The sequence below is a fragment of the Nicotiana tabacum genome, chromosome 21 (assembly GCF_000715075.1).
Source record: "Nicotiana tabacum cultivar K326 chromosome 21, ASM71507v2, whole genome shotgun sequence".
Taxonomy (NCBI): Eukaryota; Viridiplantae; Streptophyta; class Magnoliopsida; order Solanales; family Solanaceae; genus Nicotiana; species Nicotiana tabacum.
In genome coordinates this window covers 1,160,449-1,173,373 of record NC_134100.1, presented here as the reverse complement: position 1 = coordinate 1,173,373, position 12,925 = coordinate 1,160,449, and the positions used below count along the sequence as shown (strand labels likewise).

Genomic DNA, 12,925 nt, shown 5'->3' with positions numbered 1-12,925 from the left:
GCGTCTCCTCTATCCCTATTTTTCCTATTCTGTCTTGTTTATCTCTTAGTTTCTAAGACAGTTCATGTATTATTTTCTTCAGACTTTGTATTTAGTAATCTTTCAGTATGTTCGTGAGTTGGTGACTCCAGATTTTGGGGATTATGTCGACGTATTGTATTTTGTTAATTTCTCTTAGTTTTGAAACTTATCTACTTTCATTGTTAAAGATGGTAAACTATTTCTAGTTAATTCTTTTAAATTCCGCATTATTATGTTAGTGTTGTGTCACACGTTGGCTGGTCTAGCGGGTTCAACATTAGACACAGTCACGGCCTGAAGGTGGAATTTCGGATTGTGACATCTTTACATAAATAGCCGGCCATACTTAATGTTTACTTTTTCTAACCATATACATAGATTATACATTGTTTATACATAATTATACACATATAATATATAAAATATGCATATATTATACTTCTACCGGCTAATTTTTGTTTAAACGATTGGGGAGGCTGCTATTTGGGTTAATTCTTCCCATCATTATAAGGTAGAAATGACATAAGATAGCCATTCTGGAGGACTAATATTTAGGAATTAGCTAATGAGTCCTGAATTTCAGTTTTTTAGTTGAACTTTTCGAGACACAGAGTCCTGAAATTAAGATTTTTAGTTTGAATTTCCAGGACAAAATAGGTACTGACTAATAGGGGTGTGCATTCGATTTATCGATTCGATTTGGCCATTATCGATAATTACTTATCGATTATCGATTTGTACATATGCCTATTGTTATCGTTTCAATAAGGTTTCGATTTTTTCGATTTCGATTTAACGATTTTTGGGGCTTATCAATTCGGTTATCGATTACACCAATAAGAAAATTTGCGGGATTCCACGGAAAGTATATCGCTATAAACACGCCTCACTAATATGGACAAAAAGAAGCTAAAATAAGACGAACACTGTTTATAACATAAAAATTGTGTCAACAAGCACATGCAACGAAACTAAAGTAAGGGATCAAATGTATACCACCAACACTTCAACAGTATAAAAAAAAAAAAAACATCATCACGGCTAATTCTGTTTCCATTAAGAATATAAGATATCTAAGGCTACTAACTTAAGATTAAAAACCATATAAGAAGGGCTAAGACATTATACATCCAGCATATTGACTATTTACTCTGTACTTGGTTAACATTTTCGTTCTGGCATTATAATAGGGCTGTGATGGATCAGTGCTAATCGACTCGACCCCATCAAACACAGCAGAAAAGGACTCACCAGCAAATAATCCGAGCCTTCGAGGTTTTGAAGTCATTGACAGTGCAAAGGCGATGTTGGAATCTGTTTGTCAAGGAGTTGTTTCTTGTGCTTTTGCAGCAGAAACGTACGCCGGAGTTCGCCGGAGTACGCCGGAGTTCACTTTCTGTGCTGGGTTTACAGTTCGCGGGAGAGAGGGAGAAAGGTAAAAGCGGCACTGAATAATGGGTAGAGAAAATAATAGGGTTAAAGACTTAGGGTAAAGGAAATGGTATTATACAATAAGAGTATATTTGTCTTTTTAGTATATCTTATCGGTTTATCGATAAACCGATAACCGAAGAGGACAAAATCGAAATCGAAATCGATAACTCGATAAGGAAAATTTCGAAATCGAAATCGATAAATTGATGAACCGATATCGATACACCGATGACAAATAATCAATTCGATTTATCATAAATCGATTCGAATGCACAGCCCTACTGACTAATCCCTAAATAGTAGCTCTAAAATGGCTATTTGTGTAGTTTTTCCATCATTAAGGGCCTAATGGGCCAGGCAGATCATCTTAGTAATTCATAGCCCAAATGGAGGCAAAAGAGGTGGTAATGTTGCTGGCTAGCCACTTTTCAGCCCTGTAATTAAAAAATAGCAACTATCGTGAATTTCAAAAATTTACAGGTGAACTCCATAACAATAGTAATATATATCCATGACATTGGCTATTTTTCAACTATAGGGGCTGAAAAATGGCTATTTGCGAATTTTGCCTCGCAAAAGAGCAACTATGAGCGACAAGAGTTTTAGCGCAACGACCAATTAAGTAACAAATCCATCGCAGCGGGGGCAAGTGCACGGATAGCCATTCTCAGAGATGTTATTTAGAGATTAGTCAGTACTTATTTTGTCATGAAAATTTAAACTAAGAGTGTGTTTGGTATGAAGGAAAACATTTTCCAGAAAATATTTTTTAATTTTACCATGTTTGGTTGGCTTAAATGTTTTGAAAAACATTTTCCTCATCAATTCATTTTCCTCCGATTAGAGGAAAATGTTTTCCCTATCAAGACAAGGAAAAACATTTTCCAAAACTCCTTCTCAAGCTTCCCCACCTTATTCCATACCCTCACCAACCCACGCCACACCCAACCCACCTAACCCCACCCCATGCCCTCTCTCCAAAAGTTTTTTTCCGGTCACCACCTACCCTACTACCCCCACCCAGCCATCCCCCTCCCCCAAAAAAAATTACCTTTTTTTTTGTAATTTTAATTTTCTGTTTTTTGTTTTTTTACACCCCCCACCACCCCACCCTCGCACAATTTTTTTTTGTAATTTCTAAAATTCTGATTTTTTTTCTCTGCACCCCCACCCCACCTGCCCCCTCCCGAATTTATATATATATATATATATATATTCAATTTTACTTTTTTCATCTTTCGATTTACAGGTTCAAAATTGTACAAGTTCCAAAGTTATGAGTTCGGAGGTTTATATGTTTCAAAGTTTACGGGTTCGAAATTTCGCAGTTTCTAATGTTTTGCGGTTCAGAAGTTTATAAAATTTGTGGGTTCAGAATGTTGTTGGTCCGGAAGTGTAAGGCATCATGTTTATTGTATCAAAATTATTAAAGAATACTCTTGAGAAAACATTTTCCTTAATTTGTGTACCAAACACCGGAAAATGAATAAGATTGCTACTTGTTTTCCAAGAAAACATTTTCTTGGAAAATATTTTCCACGGAAAATATTTTCCTTCATACCAAACACACCCTAAAAGTCGTAACGTCAAGATATTTTTGTTCTAAAATAAAACAGAAAAACTGAAATTCAGGACGCACTCGCTAATTTCTAAATAGCAGCCTTTTATAGTGGCTAACAGGTGTTATTTCTACAGATTTGGGAGCAAATAAATGTAGCTTGAATGCTATCAATACCACGATTAACATATGTGCAATCAATCGAGCTAAATGTGCATCGCACGACTTAACTTTAATAAATCGTCTAATATACAAATTAAATACTTTTTGAAATGTTTGAAAAATATATTATTGACATATGTCATGTTTTGTTGGTTAAAGCTTATATAAGGTCAAATATGTAGTATAAAAGTTCTCAGATTTTGAAATATCCGATATTTTTTCACCCTAAAATCGATAATCAAACAAGATTTTTTTTGAAAACTAAAACCAAACACCGAACCGTTATTAAAAAAACCAAAAAATTCAGTTTGGTTAATTTTTTTTTTCTTTTTTTACTTCTATCCAAACTATGCCCACCTGTAAAAACGTATACACATTTCTAATATTCATTACTTTAATCGTATCTGTATTTATTCCCTTGACAGTTGGATCTCTCTTTATTTACCTAAATACTAAAATCTATTTAAAGCACACATTATCTTATGGTATTATTCTCAGTTTCCTTATGATAGTGTTTGAAAAAGCCAACAATACAACAACAACAACGACCCAGTATAATCCCACAAGTGGGGTCTGGAGAGGGTAATATGTACGCAGACCTTACCCCTACCCCGAAGGGTAGAGAGGCTGTTTCCAGGTTTAGAACAGAAAGATTTAGAGAAAAGCCAATAAGAGATTTGAAATTGTAAGTTTAAAAATGTTGACTATTCAACACAAAAAAAAATGAAAAAGTAGTACTCCCTGTTTAGAACCTATTTTCTTTTTGGTCCGTTCAACAAAGAATGAACCCTTTCTAAATTTGGAAACAATTTAGTATAAACTTACAACTCTACCCTTAATGAAAAGCTTTTATAACCACACAAATACTTTGAGCCCCTTTTTAACTTGTTTAGGACCACAAATTCCAAAAGTCTTCATTTTTTCTTAAACTTTGTGCTCAGTCAAACAGGTTCACATAAATTGGAACGGAGGGAGTAGTAACTTACTTTTAGAGTTAGTGGGTCCGATACGGAATTCAAACGAGAAATAGTAAGGGCATTAATGGAACTGAAAATTTGGAAAGTTTCCTTATTAGGAGTGTGATAATTCTTTTTGGCACGAACTAATAAAGAAATAGATTCACATAAATAAAAATAGGAGGGAGTACAAAATCCAAGAGCCTTGTTTTCCACTCATACTTCCTATCATCTGTGTTACTGACAAAGAGTTAGTTGACTCTCATCACTTGATATTTTGGACGAGATATCCTTTAATATGACATTTATTGTCATTGCATGCATTTAATCCGCATACTTAATTATGTATTCATTATCAATCATCATCAGCATCTTTGCCTAGCATTTATTATTACAGCACTATGATTCATTCTGCCCATCATCAAATTCATATATCTGACAGTTATTAAGCTTAACTAGGATTAACCTCTCATTTCATTCATTAAACCTCCTAAAGAAAGGTTTATCACGTTTTTGGTAAAACAACTACCATGAGACTGACACGATGAATAAAATCCCTTTCTCTTTTAATTGTAGGTCTCGGGTTTGAACTTTCAGGACAAAGAAACCCGTGACAGCTAAGGAACATTTCATCCTTTAAGGCGTCATATACAGTGTGAAATTAAGGGTAATACGCGGCGCGAATCTGAATTAGTGAGTGTTCCGAACACTAAATGATCATGAAAGGGGAAAGAAAGAAAAAAAAAAGCTCTTGCCTTTCATTCATTAACATGATTCCATTTCTTCACCGCCCCACAATAGTGAATCTTATCAAGATTTAGGTTCTTGTCACTTTATTCTCATGTCGTCATTTCTAACCTACAAAACTAGAGCGTGAGGGTCCATATTTTGTCCATGCAACAAAAAACGTAGCCATTTACCAAGGTATTTGATTCGAACTCTTCTTCTTCTTATTCTTTGTCTCAAATACAGTAATGGCAGGAAACGCCATTAAAAAACTTCAGAAACTGCCTCACGTGTTTGGCAAGGTTCTTGAATTGCCGTTTCGGTCCGATGCGGATGTGGAGGTGGAAGAAAACCCGGAATTCTTCCGTTTCGTGACCGAAATCGGCGTGCACGGTGATGTCAACAGCGCCATTGACGTTGGTAATGTGAGGGCTGAGGCAGTGGAGATACATCCTGGAGTGACGAAGATTGTGGTGAGAAATGGAGACAAAGGTGGCAAAGCGGAGTTGTTCTTGGAACAGCTGAAGGTGGACACGTGGAGGTTTAGGTTGCCTGCATCGGCAAAGCCGGAGCTGGCTACGGCGGTGTTTGTGGACGGAGAGTTAGTCGTGACGGTACCAAAGGGTGGTAATGGCCGTGGAGTTTACGGCGGAAGGGACAATGTTTTGGTACGCAGGCTTGTTGTTGTCTAGTAGTGAGAGCTAAGTCCTCCGTCCGTTCCATTTTTGTACTATGTATTTTAGTTTAACTATGTACGAAATTCAAGGGGCTTCAAGTAACGGTAAAGTTATTTTCGTGTGATTTATGAGTTACAAGTCGATCCATAGCATTAGCCATTAACGACTGTCAACATCACACTCCTAAAATATATGTAGCTATTTAGCTAACCCTATATAAATATGGAATACTTTATGTACGGAGCTCGATATACACGAAATTTAAGAATGTACGAAATTTTTTCTCGATATTGTGTGATATATTGACTACATGATTGAAATTTTGCAAGTCCCTCATGCTGCAACAATTGAAGTTGCCGCTTTCTTATTTGACAGAGATTAGTCAAATGAATTTTTTCTTTGGTCATAATTTTCTTGTATTCCTTTTAAATTTAAATTTTTAATAATTGTAACTTATAATATTTTTTATATAGTTTTCAAATATGTAAATTTTATTTCAAAAAGGCTTAAAAATATTATATTTAACTCAAGAGTCCAAATTAAAGTTTGACCCTCGAAATTCGCATATATGGTACCTCAAAAATTGAGACAGAAGTAGTTTTCTTGGGTTATGAATAGTAGATGCGACCAAGATACTTTAATTAAAATACAAAAATTTATTTCTTGGCCAAAGACTTGAAGAAAATGATGGAATACTGTACTACTCAATTATTTCGTGGTTGTGTATAGATGATTTCCATGAACATATTCTTCACGAAGAGTCATTAACTGCTCCGCAACCTGATTGTATTTTATAAATATTGATCAGAATTGAAGTAATAATAATAATAATACTAATAATAATAATAATAATAATAATAATAATAATAATAATAATAATAATAATAATAATAATTCTCAATACTTCCATCATCAATGTCAGTGTTGAAAGACAGCAGCAACCTTTCGTAAATCAGATTCTCTACATCCTCTACACCAATAGTTTCTGCTATATAAAAAAACAATAGCATTTATACAAGCATTTAGGTTATATATATATATATACGCTAGCAGTATAAAAATCTTTATTAAGATCAGTTTAAATTAATTGGTCATGCTACATTTTCCACTATTTTCCTAACGACGTGAAATTATTATTAACACGTTTATTTGAAATGAAAGGACGGATCAAATATAAAGTAAGAGTCTACCTGCATGAATTTGAATTAGTCGAGTCCGCACTAAATATCATTGTAAAAAATTGTGTATTGGGAAAAGGATATGTACCATTCGATTGAGAAAGACAAGAAAGAATATCAAAGGAAAGTTGCTTTGATTTTTGAGGAGAATCTTGGCCACCCCATTCATTTTGAATAGCCATTTGCAGGCCTGGCCATTGAGATAAGAGCTTTGAAATTCCTTCTTGAAGAGGAGACAAAGACAACTTGGCTTTCACATTTCTATTATTTGTAGCAAGACATGCTTCATCTTTATTAGCATTAATAAAACCTTCCATCATTCATCTTATAATTAGTACTGCAAATGAAAGCTTTGTTACACCGCCAAGGAGATGTGGTAGGATGTATGAGAACTCTCACCCTTAACCAGAAGTTTCGGGTTCGAGTCCTGAGAATGAAGAAATTACCTGACCACTTTTTTCCTTTAATGGGCTTTACACGATGCGAACGTGAATTAGTCGAGCCAGTAGGTACAGAATATCAGATGATTATACTCCGAAAAAAACTTTGCTCTCTCTCCTCAAAGACGAAGATACCGCATGAGCGCAATATATATATAGAGAGAGAAAAAAGAGCTGAAAGAAGCAAATATATACAAAGGGAATGAAATGGCGCAAGAAGTGGAGATCTAGAGATAACTTAGGAGAAATTGAATGGTGCGCAAATATATAAGTTTATTTCCCTATGATGTTATCAACAACTAGGATAACTCAAAAAACCTAAACCAATAATTATTTCTAAAGAAAGATGAAAAAAAATAGAAAAAAAAAACAAGTAGTGCTAAATGCTAAGCTCTTAGGAAAAATGACTCATATACATGGTTTACAAGTGACTTTTAATATTTGTAGCATCATAGTATTGGGGGTCAGAAGGGGAGCCTTGACGTAACTGGTAAAGTTATTACCATGTGACTAGGAGGTCACGGGTTCAAGCCGTGGAAACGGCGTCTTGCAAAAATGCAGGGTAAGGCTGTCTACAATAGACCCTTGTGATCCAATCCTTTTCCGGACATCGCGCATAACGGGAGCTTAGTGCACCGTGCTGCCCTTTATGGTATTGGGGGTCAGCATGTACAAATTAACTAGCTCATTGATTAGGTATGAATTCCAGTAGCATATGATTGGAGTAGAGTTTAAATTCTACGCCCAATCAGTATCAAAAATATTTACGCAATCAGGTCACTGGTCACTTTAAATGATGATTGACGGTTACTGCATTTAATAGAAAAAGTTAACATCGAACGAATATATGGTTTATTTGCTTTCAAATTTCAAGAAGGGAAAAAAGAAGAGGAAAAAACCTATTATCTTCAGCAGTATCATCTGAGTGATCTGACATGAAGCTAAAGATTCACTTACAATGCCATATTGTATCATGGTAAAACTAGGGCTGTCAAATTTGGCCCAAGCCCAAATGACCCGCCCAATCCGTCCAAGGTTGGGTTGGTTATTGACCCGTCCATTTATTGAACTTAGCCCATCTTGACCCAACTCATCTCAATCCAATTAAAGTTGGGCTAATTTTTAGCCCAAATTGATCCACGAGTAAGTTTGTCAAAATATCTGAGAAATAATTTTATTTTTTGTTTAATATTTTAAATATGACCATAACAAAAGCAAAAAATCCTTATTTAGTAATTATACAGTTTATAAGAAAATAACATATATTAATTAAAGTTTAATAAGAGTTGGGCGGGTTGGATTATGACCCGAATTTTAACCCATTTTGACCTAACTCATCTTAGCTCAAGTAACTTTTGGGCGGGTCATCTATAGCTTAATTTCTACTGTTAGGTTATGATCAATGTAGTGAATTGTCAAGAGACGAAAAATGCATTGCATTAAGAGAATTGGTAGGTCAGAAAAACTTCTCGTAGAACCAAATAATGATGGACGTAAAGCTTATTTACGAGCAAGAATATAGCTTGGTTTACGAGTAGACAGACTGATAATAGGCGAAATCTAGGTGATTTAGCTATTGTTTATGCGTCCGCTTGATTATATTCCAATGACATATTATGGTTGATTGATGAAAAATAGGCTCTAATTGTGATATGTATACATTGCAGGATGAGGAGCCTATATGATGCTCTCAAGAGGATATTGGAATGATTTATGAGCAAGAACAACCCTTCGGAGTTGAGTGCGCGCAAGGACGAGACGAAAAAATGGACGAAATCAAGCTCCAGGTGCGCGAAGAAACGCGCGAAGCCGCGCAGGAATTCGCGCGTAAGAAAGACCGAGGCAGAATCATGCGCGAAGAAACGCGCGAAATTATGCGCGAGCTCGCGCGTGTCCGGTCCGGAAAAACGTTATTTAGGGGTAAAATTGGAAATCTGGAGAGAAACTCACTTAACCTATATAAAGTCAAGCTCGCCCAAGGTTAAAGGGGGAAGGTTTTCATAGTTTAGTGCAAGAAATAGAGAGGCAAGAGGCAAGAAGGAGTTTTGACCATCAAGTTCTTCTTTTCTTCTCTTGTTTTTGCTATTTTGTGATGAAATTGAACTTATTTGTGATGAACACTAATATGAGTGGCTAAGACCCATTGTTCTAGGGTCATGGGTAAAACATGAATGTTGTTGTTTGAAGTTTAATTCGACAAAGTCGATTTATCATATTGGGTTGTTTATTTAATTATGTTCTTAATTATTTTGCTGAGTAGCTAACGGTGAAATACTATCTACGAATCTTTAGTTGAACTCGAAAATGGGAACTTTAGATTGCATATAGAATTAAATAGAGCAAGTTCTTGAACCCGGGCCTCGGGGACCGGATTCGCAATTGGGATAGACATATACCCAATTGTCTTGCTTGGTTAAAATACAGGAATTGTAAATGCGTTCCTGTTAATCTTAATTCCATAGACATATAGGCATTGAGTTGACTTGAATAGGCGAGTAAGAACTCGACAAATTCTTATGAGTAATATCAACCCTGTCAATCAATAACCCAGATAAATTGATTAGTCATTTTAAGCCAAGAACACAACACGATTGTTAACTATGCCCGTGACTCTGGAATATCCTCTCCTACTGTTTGTTACTCGAAATTGCTATTCGTTTGGTTACTTGCTTTAGTTAGATTAATTCTTTATAGTTTAAGTAGTAAAACAATTACATTTCTCTTTTGTGAACAATCTCTTGGGTAGATAAAGAAATTGGGTTTGAATCAGTCAACAGTTAATCATAAGTCTTCGTGGGAACGACACTCTACTCACTACTCTATTACTTGACGATCATGTGCACTTGCGTGAGTGTTTTTGGTCGCAACACAGACAAAAAAGTGTGTTGAGCTGTTTGCAGTAAGCACAACTATTTTGTGCATCATATCCATCGATGTCTCGTAGTCCCAATCTCTAGACAATAATAAAATGTATCGTTTTTATGTCGTACTATATTGTATTGGCACAAGTACTATGACTGAAAATGGCCTTCTAATGTCCAGGGCTCTTAAATTTTCCAAGTGAAATCAGGAAAAAACAAATTTAAAGAAAGCCAAAACCAATTCATTACTCCATCTATATTGATTCCCGAACTGTTAAATCATGGAGTCAACTAATATTGCTACACGTCGCAACAGATAATGTATCTGCTTGGACTGATCTATCATATTGGCCAGATATATACAACAACAACAACAATAACATATCAGTATATTTCCATAATTGGGGTCTGGTGATACTGTTTTTGAGCCGAGAATCTATCGGAAACAACCTCTCCAGCTTCATAAGGTGGAGGTAAGGTTTGCGCACAATACCCTACCCAGACCCCACTCGTGGGATTCCACTACGTTTGTTGTTGTTGTTGTTGTTGTTGTTGTTATTGTTGAAGTGGGCTTTGGGGAGGGTAGTGTGTACGCAGACCTTACCCCTACTTTGTGCAGGTAGAGACGTTGTTTGAAAGATCCTTGGATCAGGTGTTTTGAGAAAAAGGAAATTGATACTTACAACGATTAGTTTTCCAGCATTCTCTGGCCGCTTTGCAATTTTAATTGCAGCTGCTGCCGCAGCACCAGATGATATTCCTGCCTGCATTGCATAATTTCATGTTTAAATGATATTAGAAGCATCACAAAATTGAGTATAAGTATTATACGTTTAATATTTACCAGCAATCCTTCTTTCAATGCAAGAAGTTTTGCAGTTTCTATTGCTTCATCACTTGAAACCTGTTTTTTTTTTTTTTGTAGCTAGTGGGAATTGAACCCATGACCTTATGTAGATTTTGAACCCCCTTGACTACTAAACTACACTTTTGGATTGTGTTAAGGGTGTTCAAAACTTAATATATAGAGATAAAAAACAGATTTTGCCTTATATATACAGTGTAATTTTTCGGCGAAGGGTGTTCGCCCCTAAATTCGCCCCTGATTAGCATACAAAGTATTGATTCCTGATTATCTATAATTCAAATGGTTTGTGCAATTTAAAGAATAATTCACCTTTATGTTAGGATTTTGCTCTCTTAGATATTTTCCTGCACCTGTTATTGTTCCACCAGTTCCAATTCTAGAGACAAACGCATCAATCTTCCCGTTCTAGCCTTTCCATATCTCAGGACCAGTGGTTTCATAGTGTATCTAGCATTACAGTAACATTTCAGCTAACCATGACGTAGCCTAGCCAGGAATTTCACAAAGCACAAAGCACCCCTCATTTACGCAGGGTCCGAGAAGCAACAACAACTTACCTAGTATAATTTCACAAGTTGGGTCTAGGGAGGATAGTGTCTACGCAGTCTTACCCCTACCTTGTGGCAAAAAAAAAATCAAGTGTCCGTATGATTCTTGTGAAGTCAATGAACAAACTTTGTAAGAAATTAGACGTCAGGCTACAATCTAGTGGTAAGAGCGCAATGCATGATGCCTGGATCAGGCGCATGCCACGTGTTCGAACCATGCTGCATACGAAAACATAATATTTAAGTGGAGAAGGGTAAAAGGGTGGGACATTATCCACCGAGTTTCGAACTGTGTGTCCCTAACGCTCCGGATTTCTCAATTATTAAGAAAAAGAAAAAAATTCTAAGAAATTATCCAACACAAAACCAAAATGTATTACCTATCCTTGACACTGGAGCATGGTTCCATCATTTCCAGCTTAGCAGCAACACGCGCAACACAGCCCATCCACAATATTATTCAGGTAAACTAAAGGAGTTTTACCAATCAACTGTGCCAAAAATAGCCTCAAAATATTATCAACATTCTAAAACACAATGGTTTGTACAAGAAAATGATAAACTTACTTCTGTTACATCCTTAGCAATTCCAATCTTTTCCTCGGCCATAATTTTAGATTAATTCTGCAATTGAACTGTAGAAAAACTGAGTGAAAACAATGTTATGAATAATTATAGTTCGTTTTATTGAATTAATTAATCTGTAAACAATGATTCATTAGCGGACGGGGACCCTTGGCGTAACTGCTAAAGTTCTTTCCACGTGACTCCTAACCAGGAGGTCATAGGTTCGAGCCGTGAAGACAACCTCTTACAAGGCTGCATACAATAGACACTTGTGGTCCCGCTCTTCCTTGGACCTCGCGCATAACGGGAGTTGCTACAAGGGAGCAAAGAACTTGGAAATCAATTTCTTCCTTACATGGCTGGAAAGTCAAAACACACGGTATCCCCTCTTTTACAAAATTTTGTTTTACATGTTAAGCACTTTTTCCTCAACTTTAATCATGTATATCCATTCTTTAATCAGGATTTGGCATTAGAGGAATGACAGCTGAAGTAGCTATGGCCATTCGCATGTCTGCGAATGCTGCTCTGGATTTAGATAAGGCTCGAGCCTTGTTGCCTAAAAGAAAAGCTACAAAGGAAAGTTCTGAAGAAGAAGAGGAGGGTACCTCCCTAATTACCAGGTCAAGGGCCAGGAGACGAATAGTCATTGATGATGAAATTGAAAACACTCCTGCTCGTACCTCCGCCACCGAGCCTGTTTTGATTCAATCTGATGAGGATGCCGAACCAAGAGATAATAATGAATCAATTCAGCACCTTTTTGACAGTGGTTTCGAGAGTGGCGAGCTCGGACCTGTTTTTGACGAAGCTCCTCTTTCCTCACTTGTTCCTATTTCCTCCATTCCTCTGCCTACCGTAAGTGTTTCTTTACCAGTTTTAACACCTTCCATTTGTTTGCCAATTTCTACTGCTCCTATATCTGTTCC

General features: G+C 36.2%; 1 protein-coding gene and 1 pseudogene across 1 annotated transcript; one reads left to right on the top strand and one right to left on the bottom strand.

Moving 5' to 3' along the window:
• Positions 1 to 5,015: 5,015 nt before the first annotated feature.
• On the top strand, positions 5,016 to 5,849 carry LOC107822345 (uncharacterized). Its single transcript, XM_016648875.2, has one exon. The coding sequence runs from the start codon at positions 5,106 to 5,108 to the stop codon at positions 5,547 to 5,549; it is 444 nt and encodes a 147-aa protein (XP_016504361.1). The 5' UTR covers positions 5,016 to 5,105; the 3' UTR covers positions 5,550 to 5,849.
• A 4,334-nt stretch (positions 5,850 to 10,183) lies between these two features.
• Positions 10,184 to 12,038, bottom strand: LOC107804646 (cysteine synthase-like; annotated as a pseudogene).
• Between the last annotated feature and the right edge of the window lie 887 nt (positions 12,039 to 12,925).

Bases quoted from the DNA above. Each gene is read 5' to 3' on its own strand.
- LOC107822345 (XM_016648875.2), top strand. From the start codon at position 5,106: ATGGCAGGAAACGCCATTAAAAAACTTCAGAAACTGCCTCACGTGTTT.